The sequence below is a fragment of the Gallus gallus genome, chromosome 1 (genome assembly GCF_016699485.2).
Source record: "Gallus gallus isolate bGalGal1 chromosome 1, bGalGal1.mat.broiler.GRCg7b, whole genome shotgun sequence".
NCBI classification, from domain to species: Eukaryota; Metazoa; Chordata; class Aves; order Galliformes; family Phasianidae; genus Gallus; species Gallus gallus.
Window position 1 is genome coordinate 67,189,446 of NC_052532.1, and position 24,729 is coordinate 67,214,174.

The following is a 24,729-nucleotide window of genomic DNA, read 5'->3' on the forward strand; positions in this document are numbered from 1 at the left end:
AATAACACAATATTATTGACCACTGTGGATAAGGAGCAGGCTGAGGTTCTTAAGGCCTTCTTTACACCTGCCTTTAGTAGTCGGATCAGTTATCCTCAGGGCACTTTGTTGCAGAGACAGGCAGAAAAGGAAAAGGGGCCAACTTGTGACTTGCAAAACAGATTTATCTTTCCCTCTGAACAGAAAATGGAGAGGGAACAGTGAAAGTCTTCTGGGAGATGTAGTTCCTCTCTCCTGAGAACCAGGTATCCAGAAATAGCAACAATACATGGAGCTGCACCACCAGCTCCTTAACTCCCAGTGCACCACTTGATGTTACCATGTGGAATACTGATAATAAGGCTTGTAAAGCTATGACAACACTTAATCATAAAATAAAATTCCAAAAGTATTCCAAAGCCATATTTTTTCCCGCACATAGCATTTGGTAAAGCATATGAAGCTTCTTTTTATTGTGGTTAGGGAAGAAGTGAATCTGTCAATGAGAAACAGACGTCTAATTTGCCTTGCAGTTTTCAAATGCTTTTTAACTTCCATGCATGAAGAGTGGCTGAATAATTATGTTTAGAAGTAGATCTCAACACAAAGACATTTGGAAGGAGATTCTTTTTTTGTGAATCAAGAATTTCTCATGCTTTTCAAGAAAAGCCATTTCCAGGACTTGATTCAGCATGTTCCTTAGCAGGTAGGAAGATCTGACCTCTGGAGGTATTTACCTTCACTGGTATTTGGGGGAGGGGGAGGCTTAGATGGTCTGCTTTGATTACACACTGACCTTTCAAACACTTGACTGACACCTGATGGCACAGTTCCTCCTACACAGACCATTTAGAATAAGTGTTTAAGTGCTTGTCTGTATCTTTGGCCACGTAAAATCTGTTTTAAAATCGCATTTTCATTCTTAAGCTGATGTGGATCACTGAAAAAAGATACCATGTCAGAAGCCATGTTCAAGCTTTACTGCAAAAGCTTAAGTGAATTTTAAAGGAGTCACTACTATCCCGGATGATTTTAAAGTAATGAAAAACAATTCATGGGTATTTTTTATATTAATGCAGTGAAAGCAAAAATACTGCAAATATTTTTATTCATACAGTTTACTAAATGGAGAGCAGCTGCATTCTGTGAGCTCAAAGGTGTATGTTCCTCCTTGGAGTGGTTTTAACCGAAGCTACCTTGTGGAGTCAAAGAATGCAATGGTTGAGAGTTTAACAAAAGAACATTTAAAGGTTTTGCTAGGATTGTATTAGGACAGCTACACTTTTCCTTTCTGGACAAATCTCTGAGGAGAAAAATAAGCAACATACATGATCCAGGTTGCAGGTTCTCTTAGATGTACTCAAACTTCTGTTCCTTCTCAGGAACAGAATGCTAGCATGACATCTTTCACAAATCTCGATGTGTTTGTTTCAGCATGATCACGTTGTGAACATGTGTCCAGTGACAGTAAGTGCACAAATTCTGAGATACAACTAAACTGAATACTGTGCCCATTCTTCTCAGAAACGCTCCTGCAGGAGCCAAAGTGATCTCTGCCTCATGTTTAGGCTAGTCGTTGTTCTGCCTTTTATGTTAGGACCAGCTGTCAGTAGCAAGGCAGCTTAAATATGGTGAAATATTTCTTCCTTTTGAATGTGCAGTGTCAGAGGGAAAAACTTTTAAATCAGACAAGGCAACAGCTTGTCTTATTCAAATGCTCAAATTTCTACCAGTTGCTGTCGTCTGACAGGATTTGTAGCTATCTGTTACATAAGCAATTATCTGCCATATTGAGAATACCATAGTTTCAAAGACAGCTCACTCTCATGGCAGAACTTTGGTTCTCTTTCATGATTCCTGAAAAGAACTGTTTGAACTAGTGAGCTTAGATCTACAGGAATATATACAAAAATCAGTCTGTGGAGAATGTGATTAGAACAGTTTTTGTGTCTTTGGGACATTTAGAAACACATTAATTTCATGATACTCATAAGTCAAAAGAGGCATAAGTTTCTACTTCTTGTCTTAGCACTTGTACTGAAAATTGCCTTAGATGCACTTGAGACATTCATATGTTCAAAATAAGCAGCAATTAAATGAATGAAAAGATTCTGGTGGTCTTTAGATGAAGTTCATGATGAATGCATTCTGTCACGTGGCATACACTGCTACTGATAGATACATCAGTGTTTAAAAATAAGCAGACAAGGAGATTTTGATTTCTCCTGTTGTGTTCCTCCATGCAGTGATATAAACTATAAACAACTACTGAAATTCCTGTGGCCCCATGGTAGAAATTAATTCCTCTGTTCCTTTAGATGCATTTCTTTATGTTGAGGAGAAACATTCTCATAGTAAGTGTGTGTTAACAAAATTAATTATCAATGTCATGGAAAAGATCAGGGGAAAGCAGTGTTTAAAAGATGAAGTGCACGACCAAGAGTAGAGATTGAAAAAATAAAACGTAATTGCTTGGATGCAAGGATCATGCAGTGACTTTTCAATTACATAAGAACTACAGAGGGCTTTCTAGTGGGACCCCAATGCTATGTAAATAATGTTCCATACATCCTTATCAGCATGGAATGGTAATTAACCAATTTATGTATAATTTCAGTTTCAAAGCTTAAAAATCAGGCTGGCAAAATGCTAGGATGATGATGCAATTAATAATCTATGTGCCAGTTATCATGTTTGACACTAGGTGTGTAACTAATGTGCCCCCACTAGCTCCAGCAGAACCATGCCTCCTGACAGCAGAAGTGTCTGTATGCCATGGTCATTACTTGATGCCCTGATCATGCGTTGACTTACAGGGCCATCAGTGAAGTGGTAAAGGAATCTACCTTTATCAACAATAAAAAGGCTTTAATATACGGCTGGGTGGAAGGTGGTAAAAGGTTATCCTATGACTATTGAAAAATTGATATGAATGAAGTAATTGTCCAAAAGGACAATTCATTCATCCTTTCAGCTAAGATGGTACAGTGGATTTTCAATTTCGGATGAGACATACAAAATTACCTAAACAAGACAGGAACTTTACAAAGAATTTCTTTGGCTGAACTGGTAAATTTTAATCAGTTTGAAATTCAAAATGTTGCAGTGAATATCTACATCAACTTTTTGGAACTTAAGTGGAGATGTAACACTGTTTACACAGATCATGGTTTCAGTGTAGATGGAATACAAATGTGAAAGAAATTTCAAATATTTCACCGGTTTGATAGATTATCCATCAGGTAGCCAGGGTGATCACTGTTTTCTTCTTCCACTGCGGGACAAGACACAATGGGGAAAAATAAGTTTTAGATAAAGGAAAGTTCAATTACTCCAAGTTTCCAGGATATAGATATACCTCAGGGACAGCCCCAGTGTGATGTGACTGATTAGCTAAGACATGAAAATAGAAATAATAATGCCTTCTGTCATTTTAAAGGCAGCAATTTTTGATTATTAGATCTTTGATTATTTTGTTAAGCTACTACTACAATGATTTCAGTGTTATTCCATGGAGTACTGTCCAAACAAGCTAGATGTCACCTTTTTTCTTAAGGGGCTGTTGCCATCTACTTTCTCTTTTGGAACAGAAACAGCAGGTAGGAAAATACCACTAAAATTTATGAGTTGTGAACTTCAGAGAATTTTCTCTTTTTCTTGGCACACACAAAGGACACTTTCATTGTTTTATCTTCAGAAATGCTAATATATTTTGTCCAAACTCCCAATGTTCGCTGTTAATTCTACCTCTTAATTCAAAATAGGCATTCCCTTGAGTTTAGACCAATAAACATCTGAAAAGCGAATGAAAAGCTGAATATATAAAAGTTTACATCCTGTTACTTCTCCTAGTCTTGTTCTAGACTGTGTAAATGTACAACTTGATATAATTCACTCTGTTGGAATAATATTTCATTTAAAGACAAGTTTTTAGATTAAAGTGTTACGTAGATTTACTGAAGCATACTTATAAGTACCTTTACTAAATAGAACATTAAAAGTATTTATAACCCCCCCTTTAAAAGCTCAGTTTAAAACAAAACATATGTTTACCTTCTTGGGCTTTCCATAAGGAACTGAGGAGCAGTGCTGCAGCTTCAGAAAGAGATAAAGGATTTGTGTTTTGGCTGCGTGTTTCTAGAATTAAAAAATCAGAGACACTCAGTTTGTTGTGTTTGAAGAGATTTCTTTATATTGCTCTTTCCTTTTTTGTATCTACAGAGACGCAAGGAGAAATACTGTGATCTTTACAATGTTTGTGCTCAAAGCCAGGCAGATAAATGTCTATCACATAAGAGTTTATCAATTTCTTGATAAAAAGTTATTTTAAAATTCCTCAGAAAGTAAAAAGAGTGTTTTCTTTTTTTCATGCATTCCTTATTTTGCTGCAAAGTTATTTCCTTTGTCTGACATGGAATAATGTTATCTACTTTTGTCATTTTTTCTGTTCAGCATAATCAATAATTTGACTTGATTTATTTTTCTTTCCTCTGAAAAAAGAAAATCAAAGGGACTGATGCTAATCCCTCTTTACACCCAATCTGTGTGGAACATCACCACTTACGGAAGTGAAGTCACACAGGTACACAAGAGAGGAGAACCAGGCACATGGCCTTGTGTTTCACATGGTTTTTGGAGTGAAGGGTATAATGAGAGGAAGTTACATAAGTGCTTCCTTGAATAAGATTCCAGGAAAGCAAAATTATTTCTCCCATTCTCGCAGATTTCTCCCCTAATCTGAGCAAAGATCCGTGTTATATGCACGTGTGCACGTGTACTTACCAAGCTGCATTCTGCCATACAGATCCTTTCGCTGGCTCTCATCTGAGATGAATCGACGTCCCTCTACAAGAACAGTGGGGAAAGGGTGAAAACAACCTCCCAGATCTGATGTAATTGGTACCTTATGACCACTAAAGTAGTCTTTTCAAAACACAAAATTGCAGCAGTAATTCTGCAAGCATAAAGTTGGATGCATTTATTCCTCCTGAGGTCTTTTGAAACCAGCAATAGCCCATTCTGAACCAGAACACTCCAAAACATCTTTTATTCCATGGAAGTGTTGTTCCAAAAGTTTCCATGCTTATACTATCCTGCTTAGGAGCTGTAGTGTGGGGGAGTTTTCTTCAGTCATTCCTCAACTGCTATCCAATCAAGAACCTTCAGTCTCTTTGCTGGCCTATGAAGTATTGCTTTTAAAGGAATTTTTCCACATGAATTCAAAAAGAACTAGAAGAAGATTGGTATGCAAGCAATACAGTCCATTACTCAGTTTGGAAAATAAATTAAAAAAAAAAAATTAAGGGGCTGAATTCTTTGCTTTCATGAATAGAAATAATTTCATTGTCAGCAGAATTTATTTCACATGGTGTTACACTCACTGTTCTTTGTAGTTTATATATATATGTATTGTGCTTGCAATTGGCAGGAACCTTGCTCCCTTAACACATACTCTGCCTGGTACTTTTTGAACTTTCGATTCAGTTTGGAATAGGACTTTTAAAAACAGAAATGTTTTTGCTAAATGTTATGGGTCTACCTCAGAGAACGAGATTTCTCAGACTCAAAACATTATTTTGAATGCTGCTTTAATTCTGTTCTAATAACAGAAACTCAAAAGTTAATCTGCACAACCTTAATACCACAATATTGATAAGCCTGACATCCAGTTTCTCACAAAAGGTCACCTGTGATCTGAATACTGGCTATAGGGCAAGATGCTTGTAGTAGGAACATGTGTTATCCTATTGCTTGGGAAGATGTTTTAATTAAAGCCTGAATAATGATAAGGAATGATACATATCAAGTGTATATTAAATCTTCTTTAAGATTATTTCAGTTGAGGAAATTGCCTTTCCAATAGGTTTCACAATCAAGCTTCCAACTATATATATCTTCAGTACTTTCTGGTTTGCTTTTGTTCTTCCAATAGTTGCCTTCTTCAATTGGATTCCTTTAAAAATGAATAATAGTACCGGCAATGCCACTGTTTCAAAGAAGAAATAATGATAAATGCATCCTGGCAGGCTTCAGAACTTCTACCTCCACAGCAACGTCAGGAATTTACTGCTTGTGTACAGCCAAACAGATCAGGAATAATCCAATGGTATAGAAAGTTATCTCCTCAAAATTTAAAGAGCTTAGGACTTACGTGCACCCTTCAAATAGAGCATAGCCTGAGGAGTCCAGTTTCTCCTTTGGAAATGAGCCTTTATGACAGAAAAAAAAAGAGCAAAGAGACATGTCAGCACTGTATGACGTTACTAACAAGTACAAGTGTTAAATAGCACCGACCTGTGATGGAAGCTGTGCATTCAGCCCAAGTCAGCTGTTTACCTGAGGAGCGCTCCGAGAGAAAGATAGGAAGGACATTGCAAGGAAGAGTGCCATTGCAGATGCTGTCAGTTTACGCAGTCCCTGTGCACAGCAAAGAACCACAAGATATAGGAAAAGCTTTTCAGAGTTGTAAATCTTCTCAACTTCAAATCTGAATGTGAGGGTATTTCCTCTTCTTTCTTTCTCCCTGTCTTGCTGCCCAACCTCACCATGATCTCTGGCTATCTCATCTTCAATACTCAGTGATCTAATGGGAGGATGAATGTTAAATCAAACATTCTTTTTACTCTATTCTTCTTAAAGGTCCCACATAGGTGAGAACTGCCATTGAGTCAAGCACCTTTTGTGCTTCTATTTGCAAGGAGACTAGTTCATGCAGAAATGAGAATAACATACAGACTAGGAGGGAAATATGATATAAAGTACATCTTGAGTTTGCCAAGCCTAAGATAGAAATCAGACAATAAGCAAATGTAGGGGGCTTGCCATTACAAACAAAAACAGGGAAAGCACATTACTACTTCCTCAGGAAAAGAAAGTTTTCAAACTCAGCGTCCTATTTGCTTCAATCACAATTACTTGCATATCAAGAGGATTGCTTGCTGGACCCTTTGAATTTGTTTGCTGATGCAGCACATGCAAATGAAAGTACCAAGCATGAATAAACTGCATGTCTGCTTGTTTTGCAGAGCATCGATAACAGTGATGGGCATCAGAGAGCACCTAGCTCTGTGATTCACAGTGTTGTATTCCATCCTATCTTTTAGAGCATGTTTTGCTATTAATTATTTTTAACGCAGTGGTTTCAATCACACAGAATATAACTGTGTATATGTCTTCTCTGGTATTTAAAAGTTAAAATTACTAACTGCAGTTCCTGAAATGTTATACTCACATGAAAAATCTTAAATTGCAAACTAAATGTTACCCACATACCCAAAGAGTTTCACTCACCTTCATACCTATTGAAGTAGCAAACCTTCAGTCTTCGTTTCCTGGAATAGTGTGTCACAAGATCTCCTAAAGGTTTAGGGGTACCTTTTTAAATCTTCAGAGTGAATGTCCCCTCCCCTTCTCTGGTGGGCAGGGGAAGTCCAAAGGGATCTCTTGTCAGCTCTGCGGATGGAGAAGTAGAAGGTCTAATGAATCCTGAGGGAAACCTGTAGTCGGAAGTGAGGGAAATGATGGGAAGACAGACGCACTTGGAGATGCACCCCATTAGCCAGGTGAATCCTTTCTGAATGCATCAGCATCAGCTCCGTGCGTTTGCAATACAACGTCACCTTCTTGCCAGATGATCAATAACTATGTCCAGAGGCAGGTATTAATGTGAATAATAAGTATTTACCCAGGATAATCTAACATACATCAGGTTCTTATCCATTTTGGAAGCTGGAAAAGGTAGTAAATCTCTCCTGGTCGTAACATGCCAACATCTAGAAAAAAGGGGCATATCCCATGTTACTAGCTTGAGGTTATTCCTGATATACACTCAGAGGATGCAGTTTCTTGTTTGCTTCTCTAACAGTCCCTTGCATGTGGTTTTCTTATACACAAATAAAAATACAAAGCTGAGTAACCAAAAAATAATAATTTTAAAAAACCACCAACCCTTTGCTGTCTCATGGGTTGGTTGTCATAAAAGCCAGATCGTGGGCTTGAAGAGGGCAAGTGGTGTAGCAGTTAACAAAAGAAAGGCAGGAAGTAGGAGCCAGAGAAATGGATTCCATAAGCTACTTCTAAGTGATTGTTGGGCTTGCCACAGTCATGTGTAGTTGTTTTGATCCTCAGACAAAATACTCACTGTGCCTGGTACCTAGCCTTGCTGGTTCTGTGTCTGACGTTTCTATCTTCATTGTTTTCCTTTGTAAAGTGAGAGAGGGTATCGGAAGAGGAAAAGGTGCAAATGGGAAGTGAGAAATTCACTAATTAGAAGACTGAGCAATAAAGAATTTACTGTGGAAGCTTCACAAACAGAAGCAGCTTGTTTAGTAGCAAAAATACAGGTCAGCCCATATGCGTGACAAATGCACGCTCATGTATGTGTAGTCTAAATGAAGAGTATACAGGCAATGTTAAGGCTTGTTAGGAGCTTTTCCATGACATGGGGTATCTGTATTAGACACCACTACTAATAGTACAGTTACTCTCCTGCTTCTGGGGGAATTTTGCTTTGTTCTGTGCTGATTCCAGTCAGAATTGGTCATCCCACATACAGAACTCACATTAGCTGCAGCTTGCTCTGGCGTAGATGCAATAAATTAAAGGGAAGTTTAGCTTTTGATCTCATGTAGTTCTCATGGTGTTTGGGAACTGCCATTGTACCTTCATCCTTTAAAAAGGCCATGCCAAGGCGGACCTTTATGGAGCAGAATGTATTCTACTTGCATCTTCTTCAATGTGAAGTTTACATTTTCCTTGCTATTTTCTTCATGCTCTGACAGATCAGAGAATTTTCCTGATGACGGTTAACCCTTAGCCTTAGGAGAGGGTTATGCATTGCATCCATGAGACCTTTACCAAGCACAGACTTGAAGAAGGTACAGTTCCTCAAATACTCCCTTCTGTAGCTGCCTCAGAGCTGCTCTTTACACACAGACCAAAGGTACAGAATAACGACACACAACAGAATCTGTGAAAATTAACACCCAAAGTTCACTACTTCTCACTGTAAAATATATTGTCTTCACAATGATTGTCTTTGTGGAAAACAACCTGAATGTATTGGGCACTGAAAATAAGCTCCCATTCTCCTGCCATTGAAATGGGACGAGGTAACACAGGCTACAGAGGCAATCAGCTCTACTTCTCCTGTAGTAACTGAAGGGAAATCGGAGAATGGGAGATATGGAAAACACTTTAGATAACTACTACATTGTAGAAAGAAAACTTCAGCCTTTCTTTTCTTTTGACCACTTTTTGAGGTCTTGAGCTGCTTGAATTTGGTGGTGCTGGAGTCCCACTCTCTCTTGCAAACATGGCTGTGTTGCCACGTTGTCATCTTCTTGTAGAAACTGCAGCTTGTTTGTCACTGCCCAGAAGACAGCAGGAGGTCAACTGGACAGGTCAGACCACAAACTGGCTTACTATAAGAATAGGTGACCATCATCTCAGGAGCAAATGCAGGATCTTGACAGCATCCTATTAAATTAGTCAAAACTGTTTTAATTCTGTCACACTGGGCTTCTCAATGGCAGTAAGGTGTCTAAAGTGTAAGGTTTCTTTTCAGTCACTAGCAAGAGACAGGCTGCCTTGCCTGAACACAATCCAGGACACCTAGGACACCACACAGGACCCACAAGAGACCCTAGACCTTGTGGAGAAGGAGCTGGAGGGTAGGTAGGATTCCTAAGGTACCTAAAATGTCACTAGTTCCTTGTAACTAGGAACTGAAGCACTTCTACAATCTACTTCTCAGTAGAGAGGAACAGAACCTTGAAACATACCTGGCCACAGAGCTTATGACATTAGGAGAGAAGGACTGAATTCCCATCTGAAGATGTCCGTTTCTCTTCATTGGCTTCAGACAGGGCCTGGACAGGTGGCATTTTACACAGACTTCATCAAGTGAAATGAACCCAATCCCCAATTAAATTTCCTTAGTGGTCTACCATTAGGACCTTCATAATCCTAAACCAAAAAGCGTGGAAATCAGGCAGAGGCTAAAGAAAAAAGATGTTCTGTTTCCTTAAATTCTTAGTGTCTTTGTGACTTGAGAGCCTTGAATCTATTCAGTTTTAGTAATGAGCAAGGATTCTAAGTTGCCTAGGTATTTTAACAAATGTATCTCAAAACCGTTTCCCTGGAAAGAAATAAGAAGTCTGTGTGCAGGACAAGGAACTCCAGATTTGTCAATTCTGCCTTAGTGATTAAAATGTAAAAGACACTTCTTCTCCCTTTATAGCTTTCTTGCCATGAGTCTGTGAGAAGGTGGGCATCTCACTCTTCCCAGAAATATAACTACTTCTAGGATGGCAGGTGGGACATGATTTATTTGTAAATTGCAACAGAAGACAATATTTTCAGAAGGAAATGCATGTACACAGAGTACTTGCATTCACCAGAAAAAAAAGACCCACACCCTGGATGTGCATAGGCATATATAAGCTCGTACTGTTGAAAAATGAAGTAGCCCGTAATTGGGTTACGGATCATAACACACTAAAATCTACAGGACTTCGGGGTGATGAGCTGTACATGAAACACTCATTGTCAATCCTGCCATTTCTCAGCTGATTCACATAAATGAGGAAGTGGCTTTGGCATGTAATCAATACTCTGAGTGAGGGAAGTAGAGTGAAGCTCTCTGTAGCAGCGTGATCCCTTATTAGAAAGAACATAACCTATGCTTATTCTTAAAGATGATCTAAAGGGCAGAGGCTGCTTACCCTGGCACTGTAAATGATAAAAAGCCAATTTCTGGGATTGGCAGTCAGTGCTGATGTGTGAAAGCTGTGCGTTCCTCCTAGTATGTTAACTCTTTGGCAGTTGCATCTCACTACCGTTTGGTATGTGAACAGCACGTACTACAGCATTGTTATGGCTTGTATGTGCTACCCATTACATCTTGAAAGATTGAACTACTTGTGGAAGAGTCTGCAAAGTAGGAAACTGCAAACAGCTAAGATTTGCATTTAACACGCAGTAAGGGAATTCAAGCCTGCTGATAAGGCGAAGTTTCCAGTGGTAGCACAGTGAAATATAGATTGCCTTAGAAGGCTATGGATCTATAATCACTGAGAAGCTTAGAGAATAGATTAGCCAAGCCAGTTTTAGAATTCATTGGTAAAGTGATCCTGCCCTGGGACAAAGTGATGAACTGTACAGTCTCTGAACATCTTTATATGGCTGTTTTTGATGATTCTGTCATGTTTCAAAGCTGACTCTGGATTTTAACACCATACGTCCAGAATGGGGTAAACTTTGCATCCAAGTTCTATATTCACCTTGTAAAGCCTGTTCTCTGAGTAAAATTATCTGCCATCAGTTGGCATATAAGAAGCCTAAAATGTCATGTGAACACGCTCTTCAGCACTGTTTTGCAGAATAGACCCTAAATTCTCTGAGCAGTTGTATTTTCATGGTGCAGCTCTGAAGGGAAGAGAGACTGTCTCACAGAAGCCAGGCATATAATTACAGAGATCATTAGTAGCTGGAGTAACACTTAACTACTCTGTTGCCCTCTCAGCACAATATGTCCACAAGTGTGATTCCTGTGCTGCTATATCATTTCTGGAGCTGATTTTCCTCCTTTCTCTAGACTTTACAAGAAGAACTATACTAGAAACTGCTTGGCACAAAAGAAGTCACAAAAAGAAGTATTAGTTGAGAAGTTTGGTGACGCATAGAATAGTACAACATATTTTTTCATGGATGGAAATGTCTAGGGCAAACACCAGGAAGAAGAGTCCAGTTGAAAAAGTTTTCTTCAGTTTGCAAGCTGGAAAAGAGATCTGACCACCTAAGTATATGCATTTACAATGTAAGTTAGCAGAAGCTATGTGGCTCTTCAGACCAGCATATACTATCAAATGTATCACACGGAGCATAGCTTTCTGTAGTGACAGAAGCACCAAAGGCCAAGGAGTCCTTTGACCTTTTCTTCCATCCCCATGAACTTGGCAAAAAGGATTCTTGTCTTTGTCAAGAAGTTACCTATAGGGCTACCAACTACAGTAAGCATTACGCATGCAGTCATCTGCTCTTGGCTGAACAGTATGTTTATCACACAGTGTCACCCATGGAGCTGGACAAAAAATATGAACAGTATCACTGAGCAGCTGGATGCCAACATTTTGCTGTAAACTGTGGATGGAACAGTGGAGGTTACACTGAGAACCTGAGTGATAACTGGGCAATCAGGAGTCAGAGATGGAAGCAGTCTGCTCCGCCTTCTTGACGTAGTGCCCAAACTGTACAACACCATCCATAAAATGTGCAGTCTCTTTCCTTACCCATGGATACCAGGAGGGGTGGAGAGGGGTTTATATATTTGTATACTTATATTTACATACGAAGTATATAACTTATGTAGAGAAAAATGTTAAAGGCTGAGTGGAAAACCTCAGGGTGTATTTTCAAGAGTAGCCAAGTATCTTAGGATCTCTGCTATATTAGCACTTGTAAAACTTCTAAAATGTTGGTCCTCAATATTTTCTCACACCTCTTGAATACATGGCACGCTTAACTCTTGTATAGTATGTTGATGTGACTATTAGGAGAATATGTATTAGGGTCTAATTAAATCTCAGGTCGTATGAGTGAAACACTTTCATCTGTACCCCTGTTTTTGTCTCCATCTTTCTCGATATAGATTACGAGGTCAATAGGCAAGGACTGTTTGCCCCTGTGCCTGCTCAGTGCCTACTCTACTAGCTGCACACTGCATGGGTATCATCACCACCTGGAGGAACTTCTTGAGAACACGCCACTTTTCCTGGCAAGGTATGAAGTTGCGAGTGCTGTTTTAAAGTGGGAGGTCTCCTCTTCAAACTGGAGAGTTGAAAAGCTTCCTGTACACATAATGAATCACTCAAAGATAAATAAGAGATGAGGCCCTCAGCTGGATTGACTTGCTCTTGGAGATATTACCACTGTATTAGAACAGCTTTACTCCTGGGAAAACAGTGTGCCTAGTCACAGTGCTCACCCACTTGCTAATCAAACCAGAACCGATCGCACCAACACCTGATCTCTGGCAATGCTACTGGATGACAGTGCCTACTTCTTGTTTTATTTAACATTTTGCCACAAAACAGGGAAATGGCAGTGCATTTCCACATTTGGAGTTTAATCACAAAGTGAGATCAATTTTGGTTTTCTCCAGGTCTGCCAAAATAGCCTGTGGTAGACTGGGAGGTGCTTGGGGAAGCCTGGTGGGGTGCATGGTTAGCATTTATGTGACAAGCAGTAATGTTCTCTCAAAAGCACTGCATTAACCTGTTTTGTTTCTTGTTATTTGTAGAACATATACCTAAAGATCCACAGTTTTCAAAAGCAAATCTTGATTGAGAATATAATGCTGAGAAGAGGAGTGAGCTAAGAGTCTTTATAGCAAAACTTGTTTGGTCACAGAACCAAGGGCAGATCAGATGACAACACAGAGACTCTGTAACCCATCCATTTCACCCTCTGCATTCCTTTAAAAACTGACAAGAGCTGTGAGTTTTTATATGATTTTTTCATTCTCTGTTCAGTTTCTGTACAGGAGAAACTAGGTGAGATCCACTGCCTGAAGGCTTACAGCACTGGGGAAAAATAAGAAAACTGCTAATTAAAGTGAGAAATGTCCTGAGTACCTTAGATCCTACAAAGCAATAAGCTGGGTTGTAATTTCCCTTTTAAAAGTCAGAGTACTAGAACAGTAAAGCCAAGTGTATTGCAAATCTGGGAAGCTCACCTAGCAGGTACAAAGGAGAACAAATAAGAGAACAAGATAGTTGCAAGCTGACATTTTATTTGCACGTCATGGCAACTTGTTGCCCCATTGGCCTGAGAGCTGTGTGGCAGACAGCAGCAGGTGTACCTCATAAAGGTGATTTTCCAGCAGGTGAACCCTCTCTGCCTGTTTCACTACCAAGGTTCCTTCATTTAAGCCCTAGTCAGAGGAACAGCTAAAATAGGTTTTGTTATTGTGTGCTATTCTTATCTGAGAGGAAGCGAAGGTGTTTTTCTGTGTCCTGTTTTGCCGTTGTGAGTATAGTCTTATGCTATTTTTTATTGGGGGAAACGCAGGTAATGCTTAAAAAGCATTGTTGTTAAAAGGTCGGTGTTCTTTTATAGTCAGTTACTTGTATCTGAAGGCATTTGTGCACTTAAAGAATGTAATTAAATCTAACCGCAATGTGTTTATGTCTTTTCATTTAAAGCATGTCGTGTATCACTAATGTAGGAAGCTACCTTTCTTCCTAGCATTTGCTTTTAGGACTAAATCCTGCAAATCATCCATAGTGGTAATTAAAAACAGACTTTTTTTTTTCTTTAAAAAACATGCTGAGTATCTTATTATTGTTATTTCTCAAAAGGTATTGCTCAGACCGACGATGTGGTCAATATTGGAAGTGTTGCTACTTAAAGAATGAACAGTAGGAAAAAACAAAGAAACAGCTTAAGTAGTGAAGATCTCCATCTGTAAAACCAAGCAGTTAGTATGCACATAGCTTGCAATAGATGAAATAACACTGAGTATTTGCTGGCAGTCTGGATTTGTAAATACTTGCATGTGATTTTCTTCTTTACAGGATTACACTAGCAGTAATTCTTTTATTAAATGCTAATGAAGCATGTTGCTGCATTAGAAAAAAATATATGTTTGATAAAAGAAATAGCAAAAAATTGTTTAAAGCAACTTTTTTTGTATCTAAAGGAAAAATGGGGAGCTAACTTCCTAGGGAAGCTGACGTTAATTTGTTTTGTGATCCTCAGTCTGAGTAAAAAGATGCAGTTGAACGAAATGAAGACCTACAAATACCTGAAGCTGTAGGGGATATCTTGGGTAAATAGCTGGATGGTTGCTGTTAAACACAAGTCTTGAGCCTGTGGGATCAAGAGGAAGCTTGTGCTACAAACATGAACAGAAATAATAGCTAGGAAAGTTGTGTGGATTTTTATTGATGTTTTGTTGATATAATGTTCTATGTTAAAAATTATATATAATTTGAAATGATCTGGGCTGAGGAGTAAAGATGCTTACTGCTTCCTTTAAGATGACAGGCAACTGTTAGGTTGGAGGGGGAAACTTATATTTATGTGTGTATATATATATATATATTTTTATTATTATTATTATTATTCCTTACCCTCCCCCTAATCCTTGGCATGGTTACAGAATCATAGAATGGTTTGGGTTGGAAGGGACCTTTAAGATCATCTAGTTCCAGCCCCCTTGTTGTAGGTAGGGACACCTCCCTCTAGACCAGGTTGCTCACAACCCCATCCAGCTTGGCCTTGGTTATTGTATTTAAGAATAAGTAGGAAGGCTTCAAAATGCATTTCTTCCTGTGTTTCCAACCCCTTCCAAATCTGCTGCACTTCTAGTTTCCTGGAGAACTAAATGTTGTGGTTGAAGGCTTCAGTTATGGCTGGTATGAGGAGCAAGGATTTTCACGTTCCTTGATATCAAAGCTCTGAGCTCTCTGCTCAGTGAAGAAGATGATGCTAAGAATGTGTGTCTATTGTTCTGGCTATTACATCTTGTCTTTGTTCTTTTTAGACACTTTGCAAGAGTGGGGAATTGATAATGTCTTCAGAACGTGCTACTAACAAACGGCATCACAACCCAGTGGACAGTATATGCAGGAAGATCAAATCAATCCAAATGATGGATCAAGTCTCTAACCCTGCTTTGCAAATACCAAAATTTCAGTCTCGCAGCTTTGATAGTCCGCAGTGCAATGTCAAAAAAAATCTGGAAGAAATACTGAAGAAAAGAACTTTTAGAAGTCGTAATAGTACCAGCCCCCCTTACTTCAGTCCCAGCAGTGACAGTGTTTCCTCTGCAGACTTGCAGCTGCTGTCACCTTGTTCCAGACGTATATCAGACTGCAGCTCTGCAGATGCTACATACTCTGCCATTAAAAGGGAAGAGAGGACCAGCAACCAATGGTTGCCAGTATGCCCCATGGACAACTGTTCTCCACCTTACTTCATGTCCAGAGAGGAGAGTGCCCAAAACCAGCGGTGTGCTTTAGCAAGCATTGAATCTGAAGATGTGCATCGTGAACAGAAGTACATTACGTCCAGTCCACACTTACTGTTGTTTACATCTGATAAAAGGTTGGAAAGTCCTGCAGTCCAGCACCCCATGCCAAAGAGATTACCTCTGAGTGAAAGAGGTAAAAGTTCTGGAAACAAAAGCTTCTGAATATACAAAGCTAAAGCTTACATAGATCAATTTCTTTACTTTTTAAATGGGTAACAATATGTTATAGGATAAGTCTAACTTAGTAAGTCGATTAAAAAGCTGAGCCAAATCTCATATTTTCCTGAGAAATGTAAATCTCAATGTAAAATGTGAGTAAAGAATACTTCTTCAGACTTCTTGATTCCTTGTTGAGGAGAGGGGGCTTTAGCTATCTGTGTGGTCCACCTTTAATATAAAAAGATCAAAGTATATGTATAGATTTTTTTTTTATTCTTATTAAAGTTTTTGGCTTGTTTTCTCAACCTGACCAAGATATGGGAAGATTGGAGGGGGAGAATAGAGACCTGGCTTCATAACATGTTCTATCTTACATAATATTTACCTCAAGCAAAGGAAAAGCTAGAGTTCCCAAACACACACCTGTAGAAGTAGATGTGTAAGCTGGTTCCCAAATTCAAATCCTCAACTGGAATCGGTTCCTGCTGCTATTTAACAATAAAAGTTATGTTTGTTTTTTTAATCACCTGAAAAAAAAATGCATGTTGTTCAAGCTGTGGTATGTTGTGCATGCTTATGCTATTGCAGAAACAATACTGAAGTTAAAAGGTATCGTACATGAAGATTACTATGAGCAAATAAAGGTGGGCAATGATGAACTTATCCTTCACAGGACAGAAGCAGTCATCAGTTTTGCAGCCCTGTGACATGTGTGATGTAAGCTTGATCTGTGAAGAAGACTTACTGACCACCATATTCCACGCGTGTGACGTTAAACATACAGGTTTGTTGGTGCCTTTTGTTGCTGTTTTTCAGTTTCCACTCAAACTTTTGAAATTAAGATCACGTTACAGCTTGGGGCATGGCAATCTGTGATATGTTTAGAAAGAATAGATGCCTTAAGTGGCTGTATGTGTGGGACATCATATAATCATGTCTCTTTTATATGATGCATCCCTTCCCTTCTCCTCTCGTTTCTCTTCCACCCCAGGTAATTTTTGCTGTACTGTAGTGCAGAGGAAGTAGAGGAACAAGCATTTGACAATCAGCCATATTGGAAGTGACCGCTTATTTCTTATAGAGTTTTCCCTGTTAGAAAAGAACTCTAGGAAACTTCAGAGCAGGAGGTTATTCTTCCAAGTTCCATCTCAAATGTGACTACTGTTTGTAGACAAGAGTCCAGCAGAGTAAGATGATATCAGTCACAGGTTTTGCTCAGTTTAATGAGTGGCCTGAATGTAGTAACACAACAAATAAGGCATGCTTGTTCTTAAACTAAAGTCCACAAAACTAGTAACTTAACTTTCATGCTTCTGCATTAGGGGAAGAGGAAAGGGGGGAAAAAAATTCCACTTGAGCTGTAGTCATGGCTTGCTTGTCTACAGCTCTAGAGGGCAGTTTTGTGTTCACTAGTGCAGACCAGTAGGAGGCCCTCTTGCAGCTTTTTGTCATTAGCCTGCTTGTCTTCTCAATCTGGTGCATGGTCCCATGTATCTATTCCAGGAAAAGTAGCAGTTTCAAAGATAGTTGATTATTTGAGACACACAACAAGTCGAGGACTAGAAGACAGTGGTCTTGAAGAGCTGTGCAACATGCTTGACCCTGATCAGAAAGATGTCTCCGTGGACCTTGAAACATACCATGCCATCATGAAAGAGTGGATTGAAGACTGTAAGAGGAAGTGGTAAGAGCTTCTTATCAATTTATCTCAAATCTTTTGTGAAAGTGGGAGAGTAGAAAGTTTTCCTGTGGCTTGCACTTCCTGTACTTTGGAACAAAGGGATCATGACCATGAGGTGGTGTTTGGCTGAAAGCTTTAAGCATTACGAGTTGGTAAGCAAGATCAACAAGCTTCTCTTTCGTATTCTTGGATGTGACTCTTGATGCTTCTGTGTTTCAGGGATGATAGTGCTACTGAGGAACCAACATCAAGCATAGAAGACCTGGAGTTTAAAGTGCATAGAAACAACTTTGAAGGTGCAGACCATTTTATTCTGATATCACTCAGGAAAGCACTGTGGTTTTTATTCCATAACCAAAAAAAGAATCTTTTTCAGTAAAAAAGACACCTCTTTGGATGAACGTTACGTCAGGAAGCTTGGAGGCATTTGGAGGTGATGTGTCCAAAGGAGACATGTAAGTCTATTAAAGCAATTCTTTCTCAGAACTTAGTACTCTTATCTTTGGATTGCTTAAGAGAAATTCCTACAACCACTGAAGCTGGTGGTTTTGGAAAACTATTTTGTTGGGAATCCTGGTGCTCTTGATACTGCCACATCATTCCTCACAGCTTCTACTCAAAGTGAAAAACACAGTAGTAATTTTTCCCTACTGGTATCTTAGTCATTTCATGTCTGTCTACCTTGTTAATTCCCTGTGGTCAGAGTTTTCCTGAGAGAGAAAATTATGGTTTTTGTTTTTCCTTTTTAAATTTTCTCTTCCTCTTTCGTGATTTGTTTTTTTTCCAAGTTCTTAGGTGTGTGATAATAGAAGCTGTTATATTATATTATTATATAGAAGCTGAAAATACTCATCATTAGTTTTGTCATTAGTTTTGCTTGGGTTATTTATTTCTTAATAATCATGACTCAGATTTGGATTTGGTTGATACCAAAGTCCTTAATCAACACTGGAATTTTCAAAGATTGCTTTTCGCACTTTGTGTAGTTACAAATCTTCAGATCTACCTTCTGATGCTTCTCTCATTTTTAGGACCTCAGAAGGGTGATCCTCATTCAAGTTTTAGTTGAAAGCATAGTTGCAGGGTGGTTTTGGAGAAGTGAAAGGACCCAGAACTCAAGGAGTTAGAAGTATTAGCTAGAGCCTAAGAGTAGGTTAGTAAAGGCTGAAGGTGCTGTCCTGCAGGCATACAGATGTGATACTCACCTGGTGGCGTACTTTCATTGTAGGGAGTAAAAAACACTTACTAAAGACGAAATATTTCCTAGTGTCTGTGGAGTTTTAGAACTTACCTAAACATGATCTGATACTTTGGATTTTGACTGCAAATGGCTGCTCACTGCAAGCATTGAAAATCCTTTATGAGCTGTCATCTTGCCCCTCTAATCACTGCCACTCAGCTTCAGGATTTTAAGAAAAGTCTAAGTTAAAATCAAGGAGAGTGACTGACAGACTTTTTCCTCTGGTTTTGCTACTGCAACAGGGAGACATCTGACTTAATAACCTGTGTCGCTGACCTGCAGTACAACAACCTGAAGCTTCAGGAAGAGAACAACAAGCTGAAACTTACCCTGGAAGCTGTGGATGAGACCAACAACAAGTTATTGGCAGATAATGAGAATTTATGCCAACAAATAAAAAGGTGGGATACCCTGGTGCCATCTGTTCTACTGCACAATGTAATGTGGGTGGATCTATCTTCTACCAAGTGGTCCAGCCTTGCTTTGTGCTTGTAGCCTCACTAGTGCTTCATGCCAGCAACTTTCTTGGCTTAATGTTGTGTCTGAGGTTTAACCCTCTTGCCTGATTGTTCTGCTCTGTACCTCCTGGTTCTTATTAAATCAGTTACTCTTTTTTAGCCTGGTTCTTGCAGGCTGACTTGCATCTAGGCAAAATTTTAGGGTAAATATGAATAAACTTGAAGGGTAAATAAAAGTTGAGGTGACTGGGTGAAAAAGTCTTAATATTACTGAGAGAAGAGTTATGCCCTGTAAGGTTTCCAGTTCTGTGCTCCTTTTTGGGGGGAGCTATTCATTCTGCTTGCTGCCAAGCAGGGAGGAAATAACCGTGTAAGAGCTATTCTGCTAGTCCCCTGAGGAACTAAAGTGCGTTGTCTCACTAGCAAGTACTGCTGCAGCCAGGGGAACCATCAATGCCATGAGTATAGGGCTATTTTTACAGTGAGTTTGTAATGCTCATCTTAGCCAATTAATTCAAAAGTGATGTAGTTATGTCAACTGCCAAACCATTCCTGGCATATTCTGGGGATATTAAGGCAACAGGCTTGCAGCACTGCTGGTGTGGAATGTGTGCCCTCATGTCAGACTGTGTGCTTTGTGATGCTGCGCAGCCCAGAGTTAGCCAGAAAAAGGGCCTTGCTGCACTGACTAAATGTGTATAGGTTAGGGTGTCAGGCTGAGAAAAGAACCCGATGCAAGGCTTATCCTTAAACTGAATTGAAATGGCTTCCTTAACTGCTAACGCAGTGTTGAGATTAATTTTTGTGCTCAAATTAATCTGGTATCTGACTACAGTAAGATAGTTTGGTAGGTGGATGCAAACAAAAGCATACTGTCTTTAGTGCTATGCCTGCTAGAGCTCTCTTCCCTTACTGTGAGAGTGGAAGAGATGTGGTAAAGTGGATAATGAATCTGTGAGCCTTTACTTAACAGCAAAGCCCATAACTTTTGTGAAGTATCTGTGCCAAAGAATAAGTCCCCAGCAGCTTCTAAAAATACAATGTTCTTGGTATGTCAACCCTATCTAATGACCGAGTGTAACTTGCCGAAGTTTTCTTGGATTTATTTCCCTCCAAACAGCATCCAGCACTCTGTGCTGAAAGCCAAATCACTGGAAGAAGAACTAGAAGAAGCAAAAAACAACCTGAACCTTTTGGAAGAGAAGGGGCAGAAGATGCTCTGTCAGAATAAACAGCTGGTAGGTGCTCTTCTCAGGTTATGTTGTACAATTTCTAACATCAACTGCAGCAAAGATTTGAGAGGGCCAGTCTGCCATGGAAGTTGACATTGAGAGCTGTTTTTAATGATAACCACGCTGCTGTTGTTAAGCTCTGTCTGATTTAAAGCTGGAAGTGTTCTGCCAGAAGTTTACATGTTGCACATTACTTTTTTTAAGAACCATTGGGGTAGGAGGCTCTGTTCAGATGCCCACACAAAGGAGCTGTTTTTCCAAAACCTTCAGTGGGCCCTTGGAATTATCCACGTGAGCTGGTAGCAATAGCAAGGGCCCAATGGACATCTGTCTATTCTGAACTGACAGCCAGAACCCAGGCAGCATACTTGTGTGTCTCTCAAACAGCATGAGACACCCACGTGAAAGCATCTGAATTGCATGCTAGATGTTTGAGTGGCGAAGCCCATGTGACTATAAGATATGTAAAGCAGCATGGTAGCAATGCTGATGCTGCAGCATCTTTAGCAGGTGTTGCCAGATGCCAGAGCGCAGGCTGACCAGAGAACATATTTCTGTGGTGCTTCTGTGCATGTTGTTTGCTTAAAGTGCAGTCTATCTTGTTGCACGGGTATAGCTGTAAATGGGTATTCCACATCTGTGTGCTGCTGATGGGACACACGGTATTTAGATGGGTATTTACAAGACAGCAAAAAAAGCTCTTCCATGCAGAGGAGCTATTCTGTTCCACCTTGCATGCTTGCTTTTTTTTTCCCCTGGTTTCTGGTTTGGTTTATATCCAGTTATCTCCTTGTGAGAGGGAGATAGAGTGGAAGGAAGAAATATGAGAAGCTCTGTAGTTCTACTTAATAGATGCTTAGTTATTGTCCCCTAAACTGTGGAGACACTGAGTGGAACACTGCTATTTTTCTTCCTCTGAAATGGAGGCAGTGATGGAGGAGTATGATGTGGCACACAAGCTTTTCAGACTTGTCTGAACTCAAACATGAGCATAACTACCATTGCTCTCACTGACCTTGAATCCCTTCTTCCCATCATCCAGTGGTCTAAGTTTTATTCTAATTTGAACTGTTGGAGTCACACTGAGTTTAGCTAGTGTAGAAGCTGCACAAGTTTCAGTGCTCACTGTTCTCTCTGAGGCACAGGAATGCAAAGCAATAGCTTTGTGCTGGGCCTCGCATGTGTTTGTGCTCTGTTGCTTTTGCTTAGTTTGGCTTTGGATTTTGAACTTGATGTACTAAAAATGACTGCTCTGTTTCTTTCTGGTTTTGTTTTTTTCTATTAATCAGGAAAAAGAAAATCAATCTCTTGTCATCAAAATAGCTTCTCTTCAAGAAGAGGTAAAATAAATGACCTTGTGAAAGTACATGTTCTTTCCTAATAATTTTTTTGTGAGACTTTGAAGCCTGATATGCTAATTGGATTGTCAAGATATCTTATGTTTAACAAAAATGACTTGCTCTAATATTCCTTATCTTGAAGTTGTACTATGCTTCAGATTTTCCACTGGCTGGGCAAGCAAGGGTATGAAGTGGGAAACATAGGGGATGGGATCAAAGCAGCTTTTGACTTTTTCACATTCACAGCTTTAGAAACAGACTTTGACTAAGCTTAGTTTGTACAGCTATGAATACACTAACTCTATATTGAAACAACCTCCAATAAACTCTTCTCGTTTTACATTCGCTTCTGTTACCCTCATGTAAGATCCAAAGGAGGGGTTCTTTATGGAGCTGTAGTTCTAAAGAAATACGGTGGCTGAGGATTCCACTCCCGGATCAGTCCTTGCCCAGTAATGGATCCACAGGAGGCTAATGGATCTATCCCTCTAGGCTTTGTTTGGCTTTTTTGTACTCCTTTTCAGAGGGGAGTTAATTCTTACTTTATCTTAAGTACATATTCTATAAAGCAGACTTTATCAGATGAAAAAATTTTAATACTTGCTTACAGGCTGTACTTTTGCAGTATTTAAAGTGAGATTGCAGAAACAGATTAAATCATAAAAAGTAATCTAAAAATATGGTTTCGGGAATCTATCATCATGCAAAAATGTAGTAGTCATTGTTCACTGCATGCTTGCCATGTTGAGATTAGTCTTTCTCGAATACTACTATGTCTCAATAGGCATTGATTAACAGTGTATTTCTGTTCCTACACTCGTAGTGGGCCTCAAAATCTTGCTGACATTTTCTGGCATTTTGTCTTTCAGTTCAAACAGTGTTTTGGAGAAATTGGAAAATAAAAACTATTCCAGTAGGGCAAGCTTAGCTCACATAGAGGAGAAACAGACTGCTTTGAACTGAATTGAAGATGCTGGTGTCACCAAGTTAATTTCACTCTTACAGTTTTGCTTTCTGACCAAAGACTTGTCTACAGTGAATACGTGCCTTAAGATAGAGCTTGTTGCCCTAAAAAATTTGTATTTTTTGCCTTTAACTTATAGGACTTTCTTAAAACATATGAGCAAAAATTACAATGCAATTCCTATTGTCCAACATGTTTGCAGCATCAGACCCTTATTTTGAAAGGTGTAGAAGCATGAGAAGTAGGAGAATAAAGTTTGTATGTGCATAAATGCTGTTACTGCTTTAGAGTAGGCAGTATCTTGGGGGTGGAGGTGTTGTTATTCCTAGTTTCTTCAAAGAGAAGCTGTCAATCTGTTCAGCTGTGCCTAAACATTCTCTATTTTGTTCAGAATATTAGGAATAGCATGGACACTGATGGACTTCAAAAGAAGATTTTGGACCTCTCAAAAAGTGCAGCAGAGCTTCAAGTAAGCATTTCAGGAGACATGAGAAGTTAGACTATGGTTTACTCAGGTCTAGCTTCTTTCTCTGGAAGGTAGACAACCCTGAACCTGTGTGTGGTAAAGAACTGCATTATTATCCTAACTTGGCCAGTTTGACAGCTTTGATGAAGAAAATTGCTGTCCGGAGGCTAAAAACTGGGCTAATATTAGGCAAACCACATTTTTATTTCATCCCTCAAAGTTAGCCTTCCAGAAAACCATTTCCTCACTGTTTGAGGAGATGCATTAGGAAGTTGCACCTTGGCTGATGTTGCCGACATTACTGGCCCAGACAGGCAAGAAGAGAGAAGGGTTGACTGAGATGTTAGAACACTTTTAATTGGGTGCAAGATCTGAACTTGGAGATATACCATAACAGGTAGGAATAGAATTGTTATAGTTCACGCTGATGACTTTGTTCTCTGCACTCTTCAGATGCAGGTGCATATCTATGAGAGCACTGTGGTGAATAAAGAGGCAAGCTTAATCCAGGTTAGTTGCTTGTATTTTATTGACGTCTTGACTGAAAATAGTGAGATGGGATGCTTTGCAAAAAGGCAAGGCAGTAGTCTTTGCTGTAGTGCTTTGATTTCTAATGTTCTCACACAACAGAACCTGATCCTATAAATGTCTTTGAAGTAGGCGAGATCTGCTTTAGAACCTGATAGTGAGTCAGCATAACTAAAGGTTTCTGTTCCTTATAAAAGAAAAAAATCAGAATCTTTTAAAACAAACTTCCAAACTTCAGAAAAATGTGCAAAGACTTCTGGAGGCTACTTCCTTCACTAGACAGTAAAAGAATGTACCTGAAAATGATCTTTCTCCATCGTCTAATTAGCTTTAAATGACTTAATTTTGTGTCAAAATGGATCCGGAACTCAATGGAAAAGAAAATCTGTTTTCTCCATATTGAGGTCTATGCACTTCAGGAAAGCCTAGGTAACTATTTTTCTGCTGTGTTTTTGTACTTAAGTATAAAATGCAAGTACAAAAAACAAGACTGCATGCAGGTTTTAGCATAGTGAATTGTGCAAAGTGCTTTCTGGGCTAACGAAGTTTCCATTTAGCTGAAGATGCTCTCAATCAGCTGATAAAATACTTGTCTGTCAGCTCACCACAAAAATGAGTACGGTTTGAATTCTCAAATAGTGACAAG

General features: G+C 39.2%; 2 protein-coding genes across 2 annotated transcripts in view; one reads left to right on the forward strand and one right to left on the reverse strand.

The window, feature by feature from the left end:
• Positions 1-497: 497 nt before the first annotated feature.
• The window catches only part of IRAG2 (inositol 1,4,5-triphosphate receptor associated 2), a 52,005-nt gene continuing 27,773 nt past the window's right edge, over positions 498-24,729 (forward strand). Inside the window, exons 1-12 of the mRNA NM_001348560.3 lie at positions 498-685; positions 12,629-12,759; positions 15,527-16,148; positions 16,848-16,958; positions 17,678-17,858; positions 18,075-18,151; positions 18,232-18,310; positions 19,338-19,496; positions 20,674-20,791; positions 22,075-22,125; positions 23,481-23,558; positions 24,009-24,065. Coding sequence (NP_001335489.2) covers positions 15,554-16,148; positions 16,848-16,958; positions 17,678-17,858; positions 18,075-18,151; positions 18,232-18,310; positions 19,338-19,496; positions 20,674-20,791; positions 22,075-22,125; positions 23,481-23,558; positions 24,009-24,065 — 1,506 coding nt within the window. The 5' untranslated portion in view covers positions 498-685; positions 12,629-12,759; positions 15,527-15,553. The remainder of the gene's footprint in view (positions 686-12,628; positions 12,760-15,526; positions 16,149-16,847; positions 16,959-17,677; positions 17,859-18,074; positions 18,152-18,231; positions 18,311-19,337; positions 19,497-20,673; positions 20,792-22,074; positions 22,126-23,480; positions 23,559-24,008; positions 24,066-24,729) is intronic.
• Positions 3,032-7,336, reverse strand: SPX (spexin hormone). The gene is made up of 6 exons (XM_046904298.1): positions 7,270-7,336; positions 6,316-6,396; positions 6,131-6,188; positions 4,762-4,824; positions 4,033-4,116; positions 3,032-3,253 (listed from the first exon to the last, which is right to left on the reverse strand). Exons 1-6 carry the CDS (start codon positions 7,273-7,275, stop codon positions 3,195-3,197), a joined length of 351 nt encoding a protein of 116 aa, XP_046760254.1. The 5' UTR covers positions 7,276-7,336; the 3' UTR covers positions 3,032-3,194.

Coding starts and splice junctions, on each gene's coding strand:
- SPX (XM_046904298.1), bottom strand. Junction 4,825..6,130: donor GCTCTATTTGAAGGGTGCAC/GTAAGTCCTAAG, acceptor CTGTTCTTGTAG/AGGGACGTCGATTCATCTCA. Junction 4,117..4,761: donor GTATGGCAGAATGCAGCTTG/GTAAGTACACGT, acceptor TTTTAATTCTAG/AAACACGCAGCCAAAACACA.